The sequence below is a fragment of the Procambarus clarkii genome, chromosome 11, assembly GCF_040958095.1.
Source record: "Procambarus clarkii isolate CNS0578487 chromosome 11, FALCON_Pclarkii_2.0, whole genome shotgun sequence".
NCBI lineage: Eukaryota > Metazoa > Arthropoda > Malacostraca > Decapoda > Cambaridae > Procambarus > Procambarus clarkii.
Genome location: NC_091160.1, coordinates 16,839,191 through 16,862,939, shown reverse-complemented (window position 1 = coordinate 16,862,939; position 23,749 = coordinate 16,839,191). Strand labels below are relative to the sequence as shown.

At 39.2% G+C, this 23,749-nt stretch overlaps 1 protein-coding gene across 1 annotated transcript in view; it reads left to right on the top strand.

Annotated features, from left to right (window-relative positions):
* Positions 1-23,749, top strand: part of LOC123758542 (uveal autoantigen with coiled-coil domains and ankyrin repeats) — a 196,957-nt gene that overhangs the window by 43,795 nt on the left and 129,413 nt on the right. Inside the window, exons 5-6 of the mRNA XM_069322922.1 lie at positions 1,048-1,334; positions 6,684-6,767. Coding sequence (XP_069179023.1) covers positions 1,048-1,334; positions 6,684-6,767 — 371 coding nt within the window. The remainder of the gene's footprint in view (positions 1-1,047; positions 1,335-6,683; positions 6,768-23,749) is intronic.

Below are 23,749 nucleotides of genomic sequence, written 5' to 3'. Positions count from 1 at the left end.
TCCGTATGGCTAAGCATGAGTGTTGGAGGTTCCATGTCTCCACAGTCACCCTCTCTCCCTCGCGTCTGGAGGATGATCCATAAGATTGCAGGGGAAATTTGTTCCGGACTTGTCGCTCGCCCTTCCCTTCCCGGTTCAGTTGTAGGGAACCCGGTGCTGGTCGCGCACAAATTTGGTTTGCATTTCGCGACCGTGATCACCAGTGCTTATCTTCTTTCTTCCTTTCTTACTCGTAAGCCCATTCTTCAATCTCGGCCCTTGCATTTCAATACGCATCTCTGCCTCCCATATAATGATCTTTTAACCCTTCCGAACTCTGGTTCGCTTTGTCCCTGTGAAAATCTATAGCTGTGGGCTCTGACGGTGTTCACTGTGAGATCCTCCGTCATCTCGCTCCATGCACCTGGCAATAATTTCTTCGTGCCATTAACTGTATTATGATGTCTTTTTCTGTCCCCGATGACTAGCTTACAGCTGCTGTTCTTCCTATTAAGAAGCCTAGTACTCAGGGGAGCTTCCCTACGGATTTCTACCCCGTTTCTATTGCCTTAACCAGTTTGTGTTTGCAAATTATGCTCATGATCAATGATCGTCTCTTGTGGTTCCTGGATCACCATGGCTGCCTTTCCCTTCTCCTAATTTGGCTTTTGCAAAGGTAATTCAAAGGTATGACAGATATTTTGGTCAACTTGGAACTATACATCTGTATTGCCTTTGCTGCGAAATTCTATGTTGTGGCAGTTCTTTTTTTTATCAGAAGAAAGCTTATGACACCTCCTGCAGATAGATACAATGGTCTTTTTACTCTTTTAAGACCAGCACATGAGTAAGGATATTAATTAAATCATTTCTAAAACCGACACTTAAACGTACATCAGATACAACGAATTAGGACTCCATATTCATAAAAATAAAGGGGGAACTTAGAGCATAATACTATTGTTCCTAAAATATTTGTATTTCATTGTATGGTAAAAATATCGAGTGCATCTAAAATTTCAGCAAAGGTACAGAGTTAAATTAATGTGTACTTTCGTATGTTGCCAGGGCGGACAGCCGTGCACTGGGCCGCTCTCAGAGGCCAGGTGAGCGCCTTGCAACAGTTGTTCGACAAGAGCTGTGATATTCACGCTCGTGTTGACGGGAAGTCCAACGCGTTGCACTTTGGAGCGGCGTCTGGTGAGCTGGAGGCTGTTGAGTGGCTGGTTCAGGCTGGAGTGAACAAAAACCAGAAGGATAAGGATAACAAGACACCGAGTGATATAGCCAAGAAAAAAGGGTTTAAGGATATTTCTGCTTTCCTAAAAGATAAAAACTCGACAAAATCAAGTGATGTAAGTATAAACTTTAGCTTACATGAACATATCTACAAGGGCCGTGTGTGTGGTATCTTACATAATAAGTTTTGCTCCCTATAGTGATCAAGTGTCTATTATAATATATATATATATATATATATATATATATATATATATATATATATATATATATATATATATATATATATATATATATATATATATATATATATAACTTTAGAACACTTTCCCACCAGGAGACTCGAACCCTAGCCAGCACAGAAGCCTTAAAAAAAAGCACAGAAAACGTCTAAATGACCCCTCACTTGCTCTAGTGCTCTTGGGAGGAGGTGATCTTTGGTGTATTTAAATACTCCGAAATTACCATCTCTTTTAAGGGTCTGAGCGGGTGGTGGAGCGGGTTAAGGCGTACCTGTTATGCCAGTTGCTGGAAGGCTTCTGTGCTGGCAAGGGTTCGAGTCTCCTGGTGGGAAAGTGTTCTAAAGTTGTATACTTAACTCTCGTGTTTAGGAGAGTTGTGCCTTAAGCATAGACACTGTGTCTTCCCATATTAACAGGGACTTGATGAAACTAACGTCTAAATGACCCCTCACTTGCTCTAGTGCTCTTGGGAGGTGGTGATCTTTGGTGTATTTAAATACTCCGAAATTACCATCTCTTTTAAGGGTCTGAGCGGGTGGTGGAGCGGGTTAAGGCGTACCTGTTATGCCAGTTGCTGGAAGGCTTCTGTGCTGGGTAGGGTTCGAGTCTCCTGGTGGGAAAGTGTTCTAAAGTTGTATACTTAACTCTCGTGTTTAGGAGAGTTGTGCCATATATATATATATATATATATATATATATATATATATATATATATATATATATATATATATATATATATATATATATATATATATATATGCGAACAAGCCTGAATGGTCCCCAGGACAATATGCAACTGAAAACTCACACCCCAGAAGTGACTCGAACCCATACTCCCAGAAGCAACGCAACTGGTATGTACAAGACGCCTTAATCCACTTGACCATCACGACTGGACAAAATGAGGTGATAGCCGAGGCTATTTGAACCACCCCACCGCCGGCACTCGGATAGTAATCTTGGGCATAGCATTTTACCAAATCACCTCATTCTTTGGGGCACACGTGAGGAACACAAATGTGAACAAGCCTGAATGGTTCCCAGGACAATATGCAACTGAAAACTCACACCCCAGAAGTGACTCGAACCCATACTCCCAGAAGCAACGCAACTGGTATGTACAAGACGCCTTAATCCACTTGACCATCACGACCGGACAAAATGAGGTGATAGCCGAGGCTATTTGAACCACCCCACCGCCGGCACTCGGATAGTAATCTTGGGCATAGCATTTTACCAAATCACCTCATTCTTTGGGGCACACGTGAGGAACACAAATGCGAACAAGCCTGAATGGTCCCCAGGACAATATGCAACTGAAAACTCACACCCCAGAAGTGACTCGAACCCATACTCCCAGAAGCAACGCAACTGGTATGTACAAGACGCCTTAATCCACTTGACCATCACGACCGGACAAAATGAGGTGATAGCCGAGGCTATTTGAACCACCCCACCGCCGGCACTCGGATAGTAATCTTGGGCATAGCATTTTACCAAATCACCTCATTCTTTGGGGCACACGTGAGGAACACAAATGCGAACAAGCCTGAATGGTCCCCAGGACAATATGCAACTGAAAACTCACACCCCAGAAGTGACTCGAACCCATACTCCCAGAAGCAACGCAACTGGTATGTACAAGACGCCTTAATCCACTTGACCATCACGACCGGACAAAATGAGGTGATAGCCGAGGCTATTTGAACCACCCCACCGCCGGCACTCGGATAGTAATCTTGGGCATAGCATTTTACCAAATCATATATATATATATATATATATATATATATATATATATATATATATATATATATATATATATATATATATATACTAACTGTACCCTCCCATGCATTGCTGTGGCTTAGTCTGGTTAAGTGGAAAAGAAAGAAAAGAGAAAGCGCACGTTTCTATTATGTTTAATATCACAATGCTTGTGGGTATACAATATTTTTTGTTGTTCCATTGTCTGCTGAGATATAGAGATTGTCTAGTTTGCCGACTCTAGAACCCCCGACCCTCCCCCGGCTTCCTGTCCTTCCCACTATTTCGCCCTCCTCTGTCCCCTCGTCCTCTCAACCATTCCCCACTTCCCTGTCCCCTCGTCCTCCCCACCATTCCCCACTTCCCTGTCCCCTCGTCCTCCCCACCATTTCCCCCATTCCCTGCTTCCCGTCTTCCCCACCATTCCCTCCTCTTCTTAACTATTCCCCACTAATATACCCACCTGTCCCCTCGTCCTCCGTACCATTTCCCTCTCCCCATCCCCTCATCCCTCCATCATTCTCCCCTCCTTCCCCGTCCCTTCGTCCTCCACACATTTCCCCCTCCCCTGTCCCCCTTGACATCCCTATCATTCCCCCTCCCCTGTCCCCTCGTCCTCCCCCACTCCTCTGTCTCCTTGTGCTCCCTACCATTCCCCTCTCCCCTGTCCTCTTGCCCTCCCCACCATTCCCTACTGCCCCATCCCCTCATCCTCCCCCACAACTCCCCCATCCCCTTTCTTCCTCATTATCACCCCACTCCCCGTCCCCCTCGTCCACCCCACCATTCCACACTTCTCCGTCCCATTGTCCTCCACCATACCCCCCCCCCGTCCCCTCATCCTCCCTCACATGAAAAACAGTTAAAAAAAACATGTTTTTACCTGTCCGAGGTGTGACATCTATATAGTAGATATATAAAAGCACTTGCCTATTAGGAAGCAACGTTATGTCAAAATTTCAAAGCAATTGGTGAAGATATGAAAATATGAAAATTTCCCCTCATATGAAAAACACACAGCATGTGTTGCTTTTCTTTATTTATTTATTTATATACAAAAAGGTACATTGGGGGGTTAGGAGAGTACATAGCAATGATAATTTTTACATTCTTGTAAAACCATAGCACTCATAGCGTTTCGGGCAAGTCTTTAACCTAACATATAATTTAAGTAGATAATTTCCAGCAAAATTGACAAATAATGTTAACAGGTACATTGTAAGAAATTTTGACACAATAAACAAAGATTAGATTAATACACAATAATGACACTATACTGTAATGGCAAAGACTACTAGGTACGTAAGTGTAAAATTTGAGGGTTATCAATTGGTTTATTGTAGCACAATTTGAGGATAATTTCAAGGAATAATGTAGTAGAATATGCACTCAATATAACAACCATAATATCAGATAATATCAATTATTACAATGGTAGAGTTATATGGCTTATTGGGGGATTGAGTAGCACTAGATACAGTGCGAGTTGAAAGCACTAGGTAGGAAATTACGAAAATGAGATTAGGCACCTTATGGTTTGGTTTTTGAATAGGACAAAAGTTAGACAGCTTTTCAATTCGTTAGGGACTGAGTTCCATAGACTAGGTCCCTTTATTTGCATAAAGTGTTTGCACAGATTAAGTTTGACTCTGGGGATATCAAAGAGATATTTATTTCGGTTCGATGATTATGGGTTTTATTACATCTGTCCACTCGCAAAAAATATGTTTCTGAAAAATAAGTTTCAGAAAAATAAGTTTCAGAAAAATAAGTTTCAGAGCAAGGTTCGCATTTAAGAACATGGTTTTGTAAATGTAGATGGCACAAGAGAATGTGTGGGGTGAGTTTATGTTTAGAATGTTTAGGGATTTAAACAGGAGGGGGGGGGGGGGACTGAGTGTTGTCTGAAAGTAGAGTTTGTTACTGTTCTGATAGCAGATTTTTGCTGGGTGATGATTGACTTGAGGTAGTTTGCAATGGTTGAACTCCATGCACAGATACCATAAGTAAGATATGGATAGATTAGTGCGTAGTATAGTGAGAGGAGAGCAGAGTTAGGTACATAATATTTTAGAGAGTATACCAACTGTTTTAGAGACTTTCTTAGTTATGTGTTGTATGTGGGTGCTGAAGTGGAGTTTCTGGTCTAAGTATAGACAAGCTTTTTTTTTACGTTCAACAGATGGCGCAGTTTTAAAAAAGGGCACAATTTTATTGAACCATTTAGCCACGCACGCACCAGATACATAGTTGTAATGATACATACACTCAGCCATACACAAAGCTTGGAAACATCAGACATATATTGTGTCTATTGTGCATTTGAGTGCCTTTTTTTGTTACAAACTGTACTGGACATGATATGTGATTTTTGTGTCCATGGACTATTACAGTTTAAACACAATTTTATCTGTGGTTCTTCAATAAACTTGGTTTCTTGGCTAATCGATGATAAACTTAGGTACTAATTTAATACAGATCTTACCATTGCAAAAAAATATTTATTTAAGAGTGTTGAACCAATGTAAACATGGTCTACAGACTTCAGAGTGTTATGTATGAAGTACAAATCTTAACTTCATTTATGAGGAGAGAAATGATCCAGAGCCTAAGTCTGGTATTTTATATTGTAATCCGTCCTCTGAATATGATGGTGCATATTGCAACTATTGGTGGAAAGTTCAAATATGGAGTGTCGTACCCATTAACATTTCGAGTTTCATGCTATTCAGCCCATATTCCTGTTTAGATAGTACATATGGTAATGATGTGGACCATCGGACATATATTGACGAAATAGACAATTAGAAAGTGTAATTAGGTAATATTTAACTCGGACAAACCGGAGAAGTTATTTTACTAATGTTGCGAATAAAACCTATCCTAGCCATCCAAGGTCCTTAATCACGTTATCTGAGGCCTAATAAACTATATTTATGCGCTGTAATAGGCCCTGGGGAATATTTAAGTTAAGTTTTTAGCATCATTTTTCCCAGACTCTAAAAAGTGAATAGTATCAAGTTATACTAATTGGCCATTACGTCAATATATATGTACGATGGTCCACAAAGTTACAAAAAGTACTATCAAAACAGGAGGATGAGTTGTACTATTGGAATACCACAATGGGCATACGAAAAGATTGAATATTAACTATGCAACCTAAGCAAACCTCCCATAGGCCTTTGTAATCGTTGGCCTAATATATGCCATTTCAGGCCTAATGTAGTGCTTATGTGGTCTATACTATGCCGAGGAAGGTTCAGCTTTCCTTGGCATGTTGATTTCTTTCTCGTACCGGATACAAAATTAATTCTGAAAACGTGGCTTAATTTTAGGTGCAAAAGTGTAATTATGTACGTTCTACCCATCGAAGCCAAGTACTATAAGTTAGGATGACACATTGCATATAAACACGGCGTATGTTGAAGGATTCAAACAAGTGTGTTCACGCAGGTCAGGCAAGGGGAGAGTATGAAGAAGAAAAATCCCGACTTTTCCAGACTAGAAGACCAACTAAACCGGCTGGAAAGTGAAAAGGTAAGCAAGTCTTGAAAGTTTCTTCTTCTATGCAATGTTGCAAGAGTATTGTGGATGGTTTGTTTCACCGTTTGACCACCATTTTCGCATATTTAAAAACAACATATTATTTTTATTTAATATTAACCACATTCCCATAAAATGTTACCAACGAAGAATATCCAAGTTAACAAAACTTCCGGTCACATGTCATCGTGATGATACAGGAAGTCGATGACAATAACAAGGAAATTTACAGGTATTGACACCATCATAGGTATTACAGGTATTGATTTACCATAATTTATATAAAGTTTTCATTTCTGTTCATCTAATAATAATAATACAAAATCTAGATAGTATGAAATATATATAAATTAACTTGTGTATACTGAACTGAGAAAAATAGTTATTTAAAATGCTTAAACTTCTAATTAATTTACCCTAGTTCCAATTTTTAATATTCCTGAAAATTTCTAGATTACTACAAACAAAAATCACAGGATATGTGCTCATTGCTTGGATTTTACTGTTTAATATGAAATCCTTTTCATGTACTCTTAGTTTTGCAGTGGTGCAACTAAACTTTAGAATATAGCATTATTTAAAATACAATTTAATGCAAAAATATGTAATATACAAAAAAAAAAGAGTCTTAGAGGTGTTAGCAATACGGCAGGTTTTAATAGTTGTACCCCTCTTCTCTACAGTCACAGCTGCATTCATATCTTAAAATATGTATATTTTAAGATACGAATAGCTTCTAAATCTAAGTTTGGTGCATGTTTCTGGTACTTTGTGTTAATTTGGGTATAATATAATATGATGATAATATTTTTTGACGCCCAGAGCACATTAAAAGTGTAATGTATTGTAGCTTAAGTTGTACATTATTCCATAGATCAGATGAAGTTTGGCTGGACTTGATGTAATAATATTGAGGTTCTCCCAGTACAACAAATTCTATGTTTTGTATAATGTAGATGTAGCTATAATACCTAACCTTCCAGAGCGCATCTTATTTTAAGCTCTAATTCCACATTAATGCTTACCGAAATAATCAACAAACATAATGATAATAAGAGATTGGACACTCCAAACATACTTCACATCAAACACTTTCTCAAGTCTCATGAGCCGTCTCACATCTAAGTTCCTCCTTCTGTCAGCACTACAAAGCAGCAACTGACAGTTTAAGCCCGACACATCACCCCGGCCGACTAACGGGAATAGTTGACCAGAAAAATATATCCTGTAGGTAGGGAAACCACTCACCCTCTCAGCACACGTTCATGGGACAATATATTTTTGTTTTCTTATTTTCTATTTCGCTTCCCACTGTCTGTGAGGATAATACGTTATATATTAAACTTCGTAAAATTCCTTTGACAGATAAAATATTTAAATATCAAAGAAATGACAATGGCATGATATATCAATGAGAAAATCATTTTTGGGTAATGAGGTGGCTGCAACCAATGTTCTAGTGATTCCCACTCGCCTGCCGTTTCCCACTCGACCACAATAGGACAAAAGACATTCAACCCAGAACTCTACTGAATTCACTACAAGGTTCTGGAGGCCCCAACAGTTGCCATAAATAGGATTTTGCGAATAGCACGCCTACACTCTGGCCTGCAGGGTAATGGTGTTCCCAAAGGATTTTCTCATTAATATACCATGCCAGTGTTCTTAGTGTTCTAAAGGAGGGGTGGGGGCACCATTTCCCCTCCTCATTCCATCTCCCTTCTGAACCTCTCGTGCCAATCTCCTTCTTGGCCCCCTGGTCCTAATCTCCTCCATGGCCCCCTCGTCCCTTCCCAACAAACACAAAATGTTGTTGCATATTTCACACATGTATCCAGAGGGTTGTGCAAATGACAACTTGTTAAATAGGTTCAACCTATTTATATATATATATATATATATATATATATATATATATATATATATATATATATATATATATATATATGTCGTACCTAATAGCCAGAACGCACTTCTCAGCCTACTATTCAAGGCCCGATTTGCCTAATAAGCCAAGTTTTCATGAATTAATGTTTTTTCGTCTACCTAACCTACCTAACCTAACCTAACCTAGATTTTTTTGGCTACCTAACCTAACCTTACCTATAAATATAGGTTAGGTTAGGTTAGGTAGGGTTGGTTAGGTTCGGTCATATATCTACGTTAATTTTAACTCCAATAAAAAAAAATTGACCTCATACATAGAGAAAAGGGTTGCTTTATCATTTCATAAGAAAAAAATTATAGTAAATATATTAATTCAGGAAAACTTGGCTAATTAGGCAAATCGGGCCTTGAATAGTAGGCTGAGAAGTGAGTTCTGGCTACTAGGTACGACATATATATATATATATATATATATATATATATATATATATATGTATATATATATATATATATATATATATATATATATATATATATGTATATATATATATGTCGTACCTAGTAGCCAGAACGTACTTCTCAGCCTACTATGCAAGGCCCGATTTGCCTAATAAGCCAAGTTTTCATGAATTAATTGTTTTTCGACTACCTAACCTACCTAACCTAACCTAACCTAACTTTTTCGGCTACCTAACCAAACCTAACCTATAAAGATAGGTTAGGTTAGGTTAGGTAGGGTTGGTTAGGTTCGGTCATATATCTACGTTAATTTTAACTCCAATAAAAAAAAATTGACCTCATACATAATGAAATGGGTAGCTTTATCATTTCATCAGAAAAAAAATTAGAAAAAATATATTAATTCAGGAAAACTTGGCTTATTAGGCAAATCGGGCCTTGAATAGTAGGCCAAAAAGTGAGTTCTGGCTACTAGGTACGACATATATATATATATATATATATATGTATATATATATATATATATATATATATATATATACAAATATATATATACATATATATATACATATATATATATATATATATAAATATATATATATATATATATATATATATATATATATATATATTTATATATATATATATATATATATATATATATATATATATATATATATATATATATATATATACATACGAACAAGCCTGAATGCAACTGAAAACTCACACCCCAGAAGTGACTCGAGCCCATACTGCCAGGAGCACTCTGCTGGCGTACAGGATCCCTTAACTGCTCGACCAACACGACCGGACAAGGGAGGATGGTAGCTGAGGCTATTTCCAACCCCCCCCCCCTCCCCCTCCCACTGACACTCGGTTGGTAATCTTGGGCATGGTATTTTATCAAATCACCTCATTCTTTGGGGCACAAGTGAGGAACAGAAATGCGAACAAATCTGAATGGTCCCAAGGACTATATGCAACTGAAAACTCACACCCCAGAAGTGACTCGAACCCATACTGCCAGGAGCACTCTGCTGGCGTACAGGATCCCTTAACTGCTCGACCAACACGACCGGACAAAAGAGGATGGTACCCGAGGCTATTTCCATCCCCCATTCTATTTCTTTTGTCCGGTCGTGTTGGTTGAGCGGTTATATAAATATTTATATATATATATATATATATATATATATATATATATATATATATATATATATATATATATATATATATATATATATATATATATATATGTCGTACCTAGTAGCCAGAACGCACTTCTCAGCCTACTATGCAAGGCTCGATTTGCCTAATAAGCCAAGTTTTCGTGAATTAATGTTTTTTCGACTACCTAACCTACCTAACCTAACCAACCTAACTTTTAACGGCTACCTAACCTAACCTAACCTATGAAGATTGGTTAGGTTAGGTTAGGTAGGGTTGGTTAGGTTCGGTCATATATCTACATTAATTTTAACTCCAATAAAAAAAATTGACCTCATACATAACGAAATGGGTAGCTTTATCATTTCATAAGAAAAAAATTAGAGAAAATATATTAATTCAGAAAAACTTGGCTTATTAGGCAAATCGGGCCTTGCATAGTTGGCCAAAAAGTGCGTTCTGGCTACTAGGTACGACATATATATATATATATATATATATATATATATATATATATATATATATATATATATATATATATATATATATATATATATATATATATATATATATATATGCGAACAAGCCTCAATGGTCCCCAGGACAATATGCAACTGAAAACTCACACCCCAGAAGTGACTCGAACCCATACTCCCAGAAGCAACGCAACTGGTATGTACAAGACGCCTTAATCCACTTGACCATCACGACCGGACATAATGAGGTGATAGCCGAGGCTATTTGAACCACCCCACCGCCGGCACTCGGATAGTAATCTTGGGCATAGCATTTTACCAAATCACCTCATTCTCACGTGTGCCCCAAAGAATGAGGTGATTTGGTAAAATGCTATGATAGTAATCTAAATGATAGATTACTATCCGAGTGCCGGCGGTGGGGTGGTTCAAATAGCCTCGGCTATCACCTCATTATGTCCGGTCGTGATGGTCAAGTGGATTAAGGCGTCTTGTACATACCAGTTGCGTTGCTTCTGGGAGTATGGGTTCGAGTCACTTCTGGGGTGTGAGTTTTCAGTTATATATATATATATATATATATATATATATATATATATATATATATATATATATATATATATATATATATATATATATATATATGTCGTACCTAGTATATATATATATATACCTGCATTTGGGTGAGGTGATATGTTACAACAGTTTTGGATGAGGTGAAAACAAATTTTCAACACAAGACAGAACACGAAACAATGGGTATAATATTTTGTAAGTTAAAGGGAAGAATGGAAGTAACTGCAAAGGGCCTATTGGCTCATATTTCTTGATGCTTCTATATTGGTGTGGAGTCTTGAAGTGGGTAGAATATAGTTGTGCATTAATTGGCTGTTGATTACTGGTGTCGACTTCTTTATGTGTAGTGCCTCGCAGATATCTAGCCGCCTGCTATCGCTGTATCTATCGATGATTTCCGTGTTTTTTGTTAAGACTTCTCTGGTGATGGTCTGGTTATGGGAAGAGATTATATGTTCCTTAATGGAGCCCTGTTGCTTATGCAAATATATATGTGTGTATGTATATATATATATATATATATATATATATATATATATATATATATATATATATATATATATATATATATATATATATATATATATATATACACATATATGTATTTGCTTTATTTGAACTTTGTTACAATAAAGGAGTTACATATAGGTTACAAAGATGGTTATCATAGGTTGCCGAGTTCTTCCAGCTCCTCAGATGGCGGGCAGGAACCCTGGATGCAGTGCGCATTTCCCCTCTGTATCGCCACGCTGAGGCGCTGGAAAAGGAAGCTGGCAGCTCTAGGGTCCCTTGTTGTTTCAATGAGCCTAGAACCCAGTTCCTTAAAAAAACTGGTAGCACTTTTACCCCAGGCGCCGAGTGTCTCAGAAGCAATGAGGACAAAATTGTAGTGGTGATCCAGTTCTCTATACTTACGGGATTTGGCTGCTTCCCTGTGGGTGGCAGCGCCACCTGGTTGTGCAACACTGAGATCAATGTAGGTGTTAGCCAGGGTTGATACACACGTGTAGTCCCATACCAACTGCTTGCCATTCTTCCAAGAGTTCACTGTGATACCAGCCGGGTGACCAATAAGAGGATCAGAGTTACGGGGCATTAGATAACGGGGCTCTCTTTCAGCTGGGCATCCAGCTGTGGTGAGGCTCCTCTTGATGATGTCGTTAACTTCACTGTGCCTCGAGTGCCATCCCCCTGTGCTTTGGCAGAGTAGGACATGGTGGCTGTACCTGTCAGCCACCACCTCGCCGCAAATACACCTATATCTGGTGTGGATTGGGGCAGCAAGGCGGAGGGCCACAGCAATTCGGAGGGTGTGTGGTGTGAGACGCGTGCCAGTTGCCGACATTGGGGTTGCTAACAAGAATTCCCCTGCATGTGGGGCTGCTACTGCTGTGAGGCGAGCAATGTCGTGTTGTGTTGTTGCAGCACCCAGGCACTCTGCAGCAACTTGGTCTACAATGGGGCCATCCCAGCTGGATTGCTTGTGGGCATTTGGGGATGGTGGTTGAGGTGATGGGCCTGCACGAGAGGCCCACTCTGTGGCACAGCGTGTAAAATTGGGATCATGTACACCAGCCAACTGATGTAAGTGGGCAGGTAGAATTTCCTTCACAAGGTCGTCGGATGCTGATAAGGAGGACATGAAGGCTGGAACAGCGATTTGCGTTGCTGTTCGAACTCGGAGGCCCCCAAGTCTTACATGAAGAGAGGCTTGTTTCCACTGTAGGTCATCAAGAGAGAGGTTAAGGGCTTTTTCTAGCATTGATTTCAGTAACCGGTCATACTCACTTAGTTTTTGGCAACTGTAAGATGGTGAACACCTCAGAAAGTAGGTTAACCTGGGGAGGGACAGACATCTGGTGATGAGGTAGAGTGCATCATGAGCATCAATATCCTCAATCCTCCCATCCATCCTCTTAAGGTCGGCGATTTTCTTATCAAGGACCTCATCGATGGCTTTCAACCCCAGGGGAGCTCCTAGGAGTGTGCTGTCTTCAGGTTTAGTTTTATGGATATTTGGCAGAAGACCCTCTATTCTCTCTTTGATGCCCTTGTTGGAACATATTATTTCACATTTAGAAGGGTTCAGGGTGAGGCCTAAAACTGCACTTTGCTCCTGGATTTTTCTCATGTCCTCCAGGAGGGAGTCTTGGGAACCAGCTAGGGTACCATCATCCAAGAACCAGATGATAAGCTCGCTGAACAGGACCTCTGTGACTTGTTTCATGACTAAGCAGAAAAGGAGAGGAGCAAGGGGGTCACTCAGTTGGACGCCTTCTCGCGAGTCAATTTCATGTTCGTCAAAAAGTAGCTTAATATCCATTCTGTAGCATGAATGTACAAAAGGGTAGAGGGAAGGGAAATGACTATGAACCGCACGGAGTACAGCATCCCTCCACACCAAATTGAAGTCATTTTTGAAATCTAGCTTGATAAGGGCCTTTTCGTCTGTGATGTTGGCGATGAAGGCTCGAGCTGCATGGGCTGCCGCCTCACACCCTTGTGGAATGCCGAACCCGAGCTGTTTTGGCTTCAGCATGTTGGCCGCAGCATCACTAACTGTTCTTGCAGCTGCCTTTGCGACGAGACGCCGGAGAGAATTGCCCACAGCTATTGGCCTGATCCCTCCATCCTTTTTCTTTAGAGCACAGAGAGATGCTCCAAAAAAGATAGGTCTTATGGTCGCTGGTATGTTGCCAGCTAGACATGTGTTGGTGAATCTGGTTAGTTCCACCAAGAGGTTCTTTGCAATGTCACCCAGTGCAGGGTTGAGCAATTGCTTGAGGTGGTTGGGTTTAGTCCTGTGAACCCACCTGCTGATCCTGTTGGGAAGGACAAGGCTGCTTTATGGACCACAGATTCAGCCACCCAGAGAGGTTCTGCTCCGGTAGCCCCCACTTGTACAATGTCGTCCTCACGCGAAGCCCTGGGTGGGTGTTTCTCCCTTAGGGCTTGAGCTGTTGCGGAATCTCTGTCGGCAATTGAGTCCTCACTGGTGATGACTCGTATTGCGCCAATAGTGTTTCCTTCTTCTATTTTCTTGGTGACTGATGTTCTGATTTTTGATGTCTCGGATATGCCACTGTTGCTCTTCCTGCCGTGGGTGTTTCTCGCGCGAGTGGGAAGGCGCACCTGGTTGTCCTCCCTGGGAAAATCATTTATAGCTTTGATGACTGAGGCAGCTAAGGTTTTGTTTCTTCATGCAGGGGTGGCTAGACATATGTTGCCAAACATTAGGAGGTTGTGCCATGCTTGGGTCGTTCCAGGAGAGTCGTTGACCTTTCTCAGGAGGGCAGATAATTTGGCTGCTGCATGGGGGCGGGCTGCTTTAGGGATGTGTTGCAAGGTTCTGGCTGTTGTTGCTTTGATAGCTTCTAATAAATTTTCTGTGGGAATGAAGGTCTGGGAGGTGTTTTGCCTTACGGGCGGTGTGGGCTGTTGATTGGTGTTCTCCCTGGGAGGGCGCCCAGTACCCAAACACCTGGCTCCGTTATGGTAATGAATGCGCGCATTACCGTCACTCGACCGGATATAGCATACCTTGTCACACGTCTGACATCTGCCTTGTCTACCCCTGCTTGATGGCTCTTCTTGGCTTGGAGAAGCCTGGCTGTCTGTTGAGAGCTGCGACATGGGCGGGCGCTGGGCGGCGGGTGGAGACTGCAACCCTCACAAAAAAAAAAAAAAAAAAAAAAATATATATATATATATATATATATATATATATATATATATATATATATATATATATATATATATATATATATATATATATATATATATATATCGTACCTAGTAGCCAGAACTCACTTTTCAGCCTACAATGCAAGGCCCGATTTGCCTAATAAGCCAAGTTTTCATGAATTATTATATTTTCTCTAATTTTTTTCTTATGAAATGATAAAGCAACCCATTTCATTATGTAAGAGGTCAATTTTTTTTTATTGGAGTTAAAATTAACTTAGATATATGACCGAACCTAACCAACCCTACCTAACCTAACCTAACCTATCTTTATAAGTTAGGTTAGGTTAGGTAGCCGAAAAAGTTAGGTTAGGTTAGGTTAGGTAGGTTAGGTAGTCAAAAAGCAATTAATTCATGAAAACTTGGCTTATTAGGCAAATCGGGCCTTGCATAGTAGGCTGAGAAGTGAGTTCTGGCTACTAGGTACGACATATATATATATATATATATATATATATATATATATATATATATATATATATATATATATATATATATATATATATATATATATATATATATATATATATATATATATTTAAGGCACAACTCTCCTAAACACGAGAGTCAAGTATACAAGTATTGTTGTATACTTGACTCTCGTGTTTAGGAGAGTTGTGCCTTAAGCATAGACACTGTGTCTTCCCATATTAACAGGGACTTGATGAAATAAACGTATAAATGACCCCTCACTTGCTCTAGTGCTCTTGGGAGGTGGTGATCTTTGGTGTATTTAAATACTCCGAAATTACCATCTCTTTTAAGGGTCTGAGCAGGTGGTGGAGAGGGTTAAGGCATACCTGTTATGCCAGTTGCTGGAAGGCTTCTGTGCTGGCTAGGGTTCGAGTCTCCTGGTGGGAAAGTGTTCTAAAGTTGTATATATATATATATATATATATATATATATATATATATATATATATATATATATATATATATATATACATATATATATGTATATATATATATATATATATATACATATATATATATATATATATATATATATATATATATATATATATATATATATATATATATATATATATATATATGTCGTACCTAGTAGCCAGAACGCACTTCTCAGCCTACTATGCAAGGCCCGATTTGCCTAATAAGCCAAGTTTTCATGAATTAATTGTTTTTCGACTACCTAACCTACCTAACCTAACCTAACCTAACTTTTTCGGCTACCTAACCAAACCTAACCTATAAAGATAGGTTAGGTTAGGTTAGGTAGGGTTGGTTAGGTTCGGTCATATATCTACGTTAATTTTAACTCCAAAAAAAAAAAAATTGACCTCATACATAATGAAATGGGTAGCTTTATCATTTCATAAGAAAAAAATTAGAAAAAATATATTAATTCAGGAAAACTTGGCTTATTAGGCAAATCGGGCCTTGAATAGTAGGCTGAGAAGTGCGTTCTGGCTATTAGGTACGACATATATATATATATATATATATATATATATATATATATATATATATATATATATATATATATATATATATATATATATATATATATATATATGCAACAATGATCACAAAAACACTGATCCAAGTATGCAGAATAACCACATATGAAAAATAGAAAATGCTTAACGCGTTTTCGGCTAATTCGCCTTCATCAGAGCAAAGTAGAATGAAGATAAGTTTGCTGATCAGACCTTTATATCCGCCTGGGCAGATCACCTGACCACCAAAAATAAGTGGAGGAAAGGAATTATAAGAAAGAAGGTAACTGCAGAAGGCCTATTGGCCCATACAAGGCAGCTCCTTTTAATATCTCCAAGTGCCATACGTGTTTAAATGATTGCTATATTGTTTTGACGTCAAAACAATATAGCAATCATTTAAACACGTATGGCACTTGGAGATATTAAAAGGAGCTGCCTTGTATGGGCCAATAGGCCTTCTGCAGTTACCTTCTTTCTTATAATTCCTTTCCTCCACTTATTTTTGGTGGTCAGGTGATCTGCCCAGGCGGATATAAAGGTCTGATCAGCAAACTTATCTTCATTCTACTTTGCTCTGATGAAGGCGAATTAGCCGAAAACGCGTTAAGCATTTTCTATTTTTCATATGTGGTTATTCTGCATATATATATATATATATATATATATATATATATATATATATATATATATATATATATATATATATATATATATATATATATATATATATATATATATATATATATATATATATATATATGTCGTACCTAGTAGCCAGAACGCACTTCTCAGCCTACTATGCAAGGCCCGATTTGCCTAATAAGCCAAGTTTTCATGAAATAATTGTTTTTCGACTACCTAACCTACCTTACCTAACCTAACTTTTTCGGCTACCCAACCTAACCTAATCTATAAAGATAGGTTAGGTTAGGTTAGGTTGGGTTGGTTAGGTTCGGTCATATATCTACGTTAATTTTAACTTCAATAAAAAAAAATTGACCTCATACATAATTAAATGGGTAGCTTTATCATTTCATAAGAAAAAAAATAGAGAAAATACATTAATTCATGAAAACTTGGCTTATTAGGCAAATCGGGCCTTGCATAGTAGGCAGAGAAGTGCGTTCTGGCTACTATGTACAACATATATATATATATATATATATATATATGTCGTACCTAGTAGCCAGAACTCACTTCTCAGCCTACTATTCAAGGCCCGATTTGCCTAATAAGCCAAGTTTTCCTGAATTAATATATTTACTATAATTTTTTTCTTATGAAATGATAAAGCTACCCTTTTCACTATGTATGAGTTCAATTTTTTTTTATTGGAGTTAAAATTAACGTAGATATATGATCGAACCTAACCAACCCTACCTAACCTAACCTAACCTATATATATAGGTAAGGTTAGGTTAGGTAGCCAAAAAAAGCTAGGTTAGGTTAGGTTAGGTAGGTTAGGTAGACGAAAAAACATTAATTCATGAAAACTTGGCTTATTAGGCAAATCGGGCCTTGCATAGTAGGCTGAGAAGTGAGTTCTGGCTACTAGGTACGACATATATATATATATATATATATATATATATATATATATATATATATATATATATATATATCGTACCTAGTAGCCAGAACGCACTTCTCTGCCTACTATGCAATTCCCGATTTGCCTAATAAGCCAAGTTTTCCTGAATTAATATTTTTTCTCTAATTTTTTCTTATGAAATGATAAAGCTACCCATTTTATTATGAATCAGGACAATATTTTTTTTTTTAGAGTTAAAATTAACGTAGATATATGACCGAACCTAACCAACCCTACCTAACCTAACCTAACCTATCTGTATAGGTTAGGTTAGGTTAGGTAGCCGAAAAAGTTAGGTTAGGTAACCGAAAAAGTTAGGTTAGGTAGGTTAGGTAGTCGAAAAACAATGAATTCATGAAAACTTGGCTTATTAGGCAAATTGGGCCATGCATAGTAGGCTGAGAAGTGAGTTCTGGCTACTAGGTACGACATATATATATATATATATATATATATATATATATATATATATATATATATATATATGTCGTACCTAGTAGCCAGAACGCACTTCTCAGCCTACTATGCAAGGCCAGATTTGCCTAATAAGCCAAGTTTTCCTGAATTAATGTTTTTTCGACTACCTAACCTACCTAACCTAACCTAACCTAACTTTTTCGGCTACCTAACCGAACCTAACCTATAGAGATAGGTTAGGTTAGGTTAGGTAGGGTTGGTTAGATTCTGTCATATATCTACGTTAATTTTAACTCCAATAAAAAAAAATTGACCTCATACATAATGAAATGGGTAGCTTTATCATTTCATAAGAAAAAAATTTGAGAAAATATATTAATTCAGGAAAACTTGGCTTATTAGGCAAATCGGGCCTTGCATAGTAGGCTGAGAAGTGCGTTCTGGCTACTAGGTACGACATATATATATATATATATATATATATATATATATATATATATATATATATATATATATATATATATATATATATATATATATATATATTTATATAAATACGACCGGACATAAGGAAGTGATAGCCGAAGCTATTTGAACCACTTCCCCAGCAGCGGGGAAGTGGCGGGGAGGAAATGCCGGTAGGGAAGTGGTTCAAATAGCTTCGGCTATCACTTCCTTATGTCCGGTTGTGATGGTCAAGCGGATTAAGGCGTCCTGTAGTTACCAGTTGCGTTGCTCTTGGGAGTATGGGTTCGAGTCACTTCTGGGGTGTGAGTTTTCAGTTGCATATAGTCCTGGGGCCCATTCAGGCTTGTTCGCATATATATATATATATATATATATATATATATATATATATATATATATATATATATATATATATATATATATATATATATATATATATATATATATATATATATATATATATATATCATTCTGTCCTTGTCGAGGCCACCAGAGATTCAGTGGCCCTAGGGTAAATTTAGGTAAATGTGTTTTCTCTAGCTTAACGATCTGAATCTGGCATTTATATGAACCTGAGTAGTATTTGTATTAATCTGATTGGCAATTGTATTAACCTAATTGGCAAATGTATTGACCGCACTTTGGCAATTATATTAACCTGATTGGCAGTTATAATTTTCTGATTCAGGCAACGATATTCGTCTGACTGGCAATTGTATTAGTTTGACACTCAATTATATTAGCCTGACTGGCAATTATATTTGCCTGACTGGCAATTATATGAACCTGACTGACAATTATATAAGCTTGGCTGCCAGTTGTAATATCCTGTTTGGCAATTGTATCAACCTGACTGGTTACACAATTTATATACTATCTCTTTTTTTTAAAGGGGCATTTTGCATTAATTCTCACAAGTGTGTACTCACCTAATTGTACTCACCTAATTGTGCTTGCGGGGGTTGAGCTTTGGCTCTTTGGTCCCGCCTCTCAACTGTCAATCAACTGGTGTACAGATTCCATAGCCTACTGGGCTCTATCATATCTACATTTAAAACTGTGTATGGAGTCAGCCTCCACCATATCACTTCCTAGTGCATTCCATTTATTAACTACTCTGACACTGAAAAAAATCTTTCTAACGTCTCTGTGGCTCATCTGCGTACTAAGTTTCCACCTGTGTCCCCTTGTTCGTGTCCCACCCGTGCTGAAGAGTTTGTCTTTGTCCACCCTGTCAATTCCCCTGAGAATTTTGTAGGTGGTTATCATGTCTCCCCTTACTCTTCTGTTTTCCAGGGATGTGAGGTTCAGCTCCTTTAGCCTTTCCTCGTAGCTCATTCCTCTCAGTTCCGGGACGAGCCTGGTGGCATACCGCTGAATCTTCTCTAGCTTTGTCTTGTGTTTAACTAGGTATGGACTCCAGGCTGGAGCTGCATACTCCAGGATAGGTCTTACATAAGTGGTATACAGGTTTCTGAAAGATTTCTTACACAAGTTTCTGAAGGCAGTTCTTATGTTGGCCAGTCTAGCATATGCCGCTGATGATATTCTTTTGATGTGGGCCTCTGGGGACAGGTTCGGTGTGATATCAACCCCCCAGATCTTTCTCTCTATTTGACTCTTGCAGGATTTCACCTCCCAGATGATACCTTGTGTTCAGCCTCCTGCTCCCTTCGCCTAATTTCGTCACCTTACACTTTCCTGAGTTGAACTTTAGCAGCCATTTTCTAGACCATTCCTCCAGTTTATCCAGGTCATCCTGTAGTCTCTGTCTATCTTCATCCGTCTTGATTCTTATAATTTTTGCATCATCAGCAAAAATTGAGAGGAATGAGTCTATACCCTCTGGAAGATCGTTTACATATATTATAAACAGAATGGGTCCAAGTACTGAGCCCTGTGGGACTCCGCTGGTGACATCTCGCCACTCTGATGTCTCCCCCGTCACCGTTACTCGTTGTTGTTGTTGTTATTGTTTAAGATTCGCTACTCAGAACAATAAGTTCCAGTAGCACGGGCTATGGTGAGCCCGTAAGTGGTGGGTCTTTGGAGCCTTTATCTGTATCAGTGGCTGATACTAGAGATCTGGCGATGGAGCGATGGATGGGGGTCTCCATGATGGTTTTCAGCCTGGGGGGCTGGCTATACCAGTTATAGAGCTGGTGGGATTATTGTTAACCTCTAGGCTTTCCGTTTTTTCTTTGCCTGCGACTTTGGCTGAGCAGTGCTGTCGTTAGAGTTTGGTGACGTGGCCTCCATGAGGAAGTCTTGAATCGTGTAGGTGTCGTATTTGTGATGTGGCGGTGGAGCTCCTACTATGATTTCCTCGTCTGAGGAGTCCGGAACCTCCGTAGTGGGCGTTTTTGTCTTTCGCCTCGCAGCCTTAGGTTGGCTTAGGTGTCGTTGATTGGTGGTTGTAGCTATTTCAGGAGCGCTGGTGGTGCTGTTATCGTTTGTAGACAGCACGTCTGCTAGCGCGGCTGCTGAGATAGTGATGGTAGGAGTGCTAGGAGCTGGAGAAGGAATTACCTCTGTGTCGCCCGAGTCTTGGGCGGTTCTGGAGTCGGTGTTGAAGTTGACCACATGGTCGTCCTGGTGATAGTCTCCGGAGTGGTAGAGGAGGCAGTGAGATTTACGCTAGAGGCTATGATGGGGACCAGGCCATTGTCTATGTATAATGCGTTTAGTTCACTGACAAAGCGCTGGTTGTCTGGTCCTGCTAGCCTTTCCGCAAGTCTAATAAGACCAGGGATAATGCCTGCACCTGATGCAGGGGGCTGTGAAGGAGCCTGTGGGACCTTGGGTCCCCAATGAGAAGGCTGTGTCGCCTGCTGGGAGGAGCCACATGTTGGAAAGACTGGAAAGTCTTCTGGTCGATTAGTGAGAGCTAAGGTGGTGGGTTGAACGCTTGGGACTCTGGTCGAGGAAGTAGAAGGGTTGTTTCTCTTGACTTTTTCTCGTTACTCGTTGTTTACTGTTGCTTAAGTACTCCCTTAACCACTGGAGCACCTTCCCTTTTACTCCTGCCTGTTGCTCCAACTTTTTTAACAGCCTTTTATGGGGTACTGTGTCAAAAGCTTTCTGGCAGTCCAGGAAAATGCAGTCGGCCCACCCTTCTCTTTCCTGTCTATTTTTTGTTGTCTGGTCATAAAATTATATTAAACCTGTGAGGCTCGATTTACCATCCCTGAACCCATATTGGTTCTGCGTTAAAAAGTTATTTCCCTCCAGATGCTCTACGAGCCTTTTCCTCGCGATCTTCTCCATCACCTTGCATGGTATACAAGTTAAGGAAACTGGCCTGTAGTTCAGTGCCTCTTGCCTGTCACCCTTCTTGTATAATTGGGACCACGTTAGCTGTCTTCCAACTTTCTAGTAAGTCTCCTGTTTCCAGTGACCTGTTATACACCATAGAGAGTGGCACACTTAGTGCTTCTGCACCTTCCTTTAGTATCCATGGTGAGATTCTGTCAGGCCCAACAGCCTTTGTCACATCCAGCTCCAGCAGACACCTTTTGACCTCATCACTGGTGAGGTCAAATTCCTCCAAGGTTGCTTGATTTGCCGCCTCCTCATTTAGTGCAGGGGCTTCTTGTTCTATTGTGAAGACCACCTGGAATTTCTTGTTGAGTTCTTCACACACCTCCTTGTCATTCTCTGTGTAGCTATTCTCCCCTTTTCGCAGCTTCATCACTTGTTCCTTCACTGCTGTTTTCCTCCTAATGTGGCTGTGGAGCAGCTTTGGTTGGGTCTTGGCTTTACTCGCGATGTCATTTTCAAACTGTCTCTCTGCATCCCTCATCACTCTGAGGTACTCATTTCTGGCCCTCTGGTATCTCTCCCTGCTCTCTGGTGTTCTGTTATTTCTGTAGTTTCTCCATGTTCTTTTACTCAGTTGCTTCGCTACCTTGCACTCCTGGTTGAACCAGTGTGTTATCACTCCTGTGATAATACTAGTAGCCTCGACAAGAACAGGAAGTCGGCGGCTTGTCAAAATTCATCCATTTGTCCTTCATACACTTTTAGTATGACTCCAGAATTTATTTTATTCCATAGAGTGTTTCATTCAAGCAAACTAGCTTAAGCCTAATTACTGATAGTATTAATGTCAGTTGTTTAGATTTGACTGAATCTGTTTTTTCATTTGACTGATAGGTATGTCGTCTTTTAAATTACAGTGTAGTATTTTTAATTTATTATGCGTAAGTCTAACTTTGCATGAACATCGTTTCATAAAAGTTGTTCAATGTCAACCAACATTTTTTGACTAGTTATATATAAAAAGGGCTGCATCTGTTCCAAGTTTCAGTACTACAGCATAAATAGAAAGGGAGATTTTATATTTTTTTTTATTTTTTTTAAACGAATTTTACACATGTTCAAGTGTAAATAAACAAACAAACCTTTCAGATATAATCATTCTATGACATCTTTTTGACACATTAGCATATAATAAAGGATCCCTACTTAGGGAGTTTCCAAAACATCTTTAGATTTCTTAATACAAATAGCCAAAGTTCCCCCCCCCAAAAGAATACAGTCTCCGTGGTGTAGTATACAGTCTCCGTGGTGTAGTGGTAAGACACTCGCCTGGCGTTCCGCGAGCGCTATGTCATGGGTTCGTATCCTGGCCGGGGAGGATTTACTGGGCGCAATTCCTTAACTGTAGCCTCTGTTTAACGCAACAGTAAAATGTGTACTTGGATGAAAAAACGATTCTTCGCG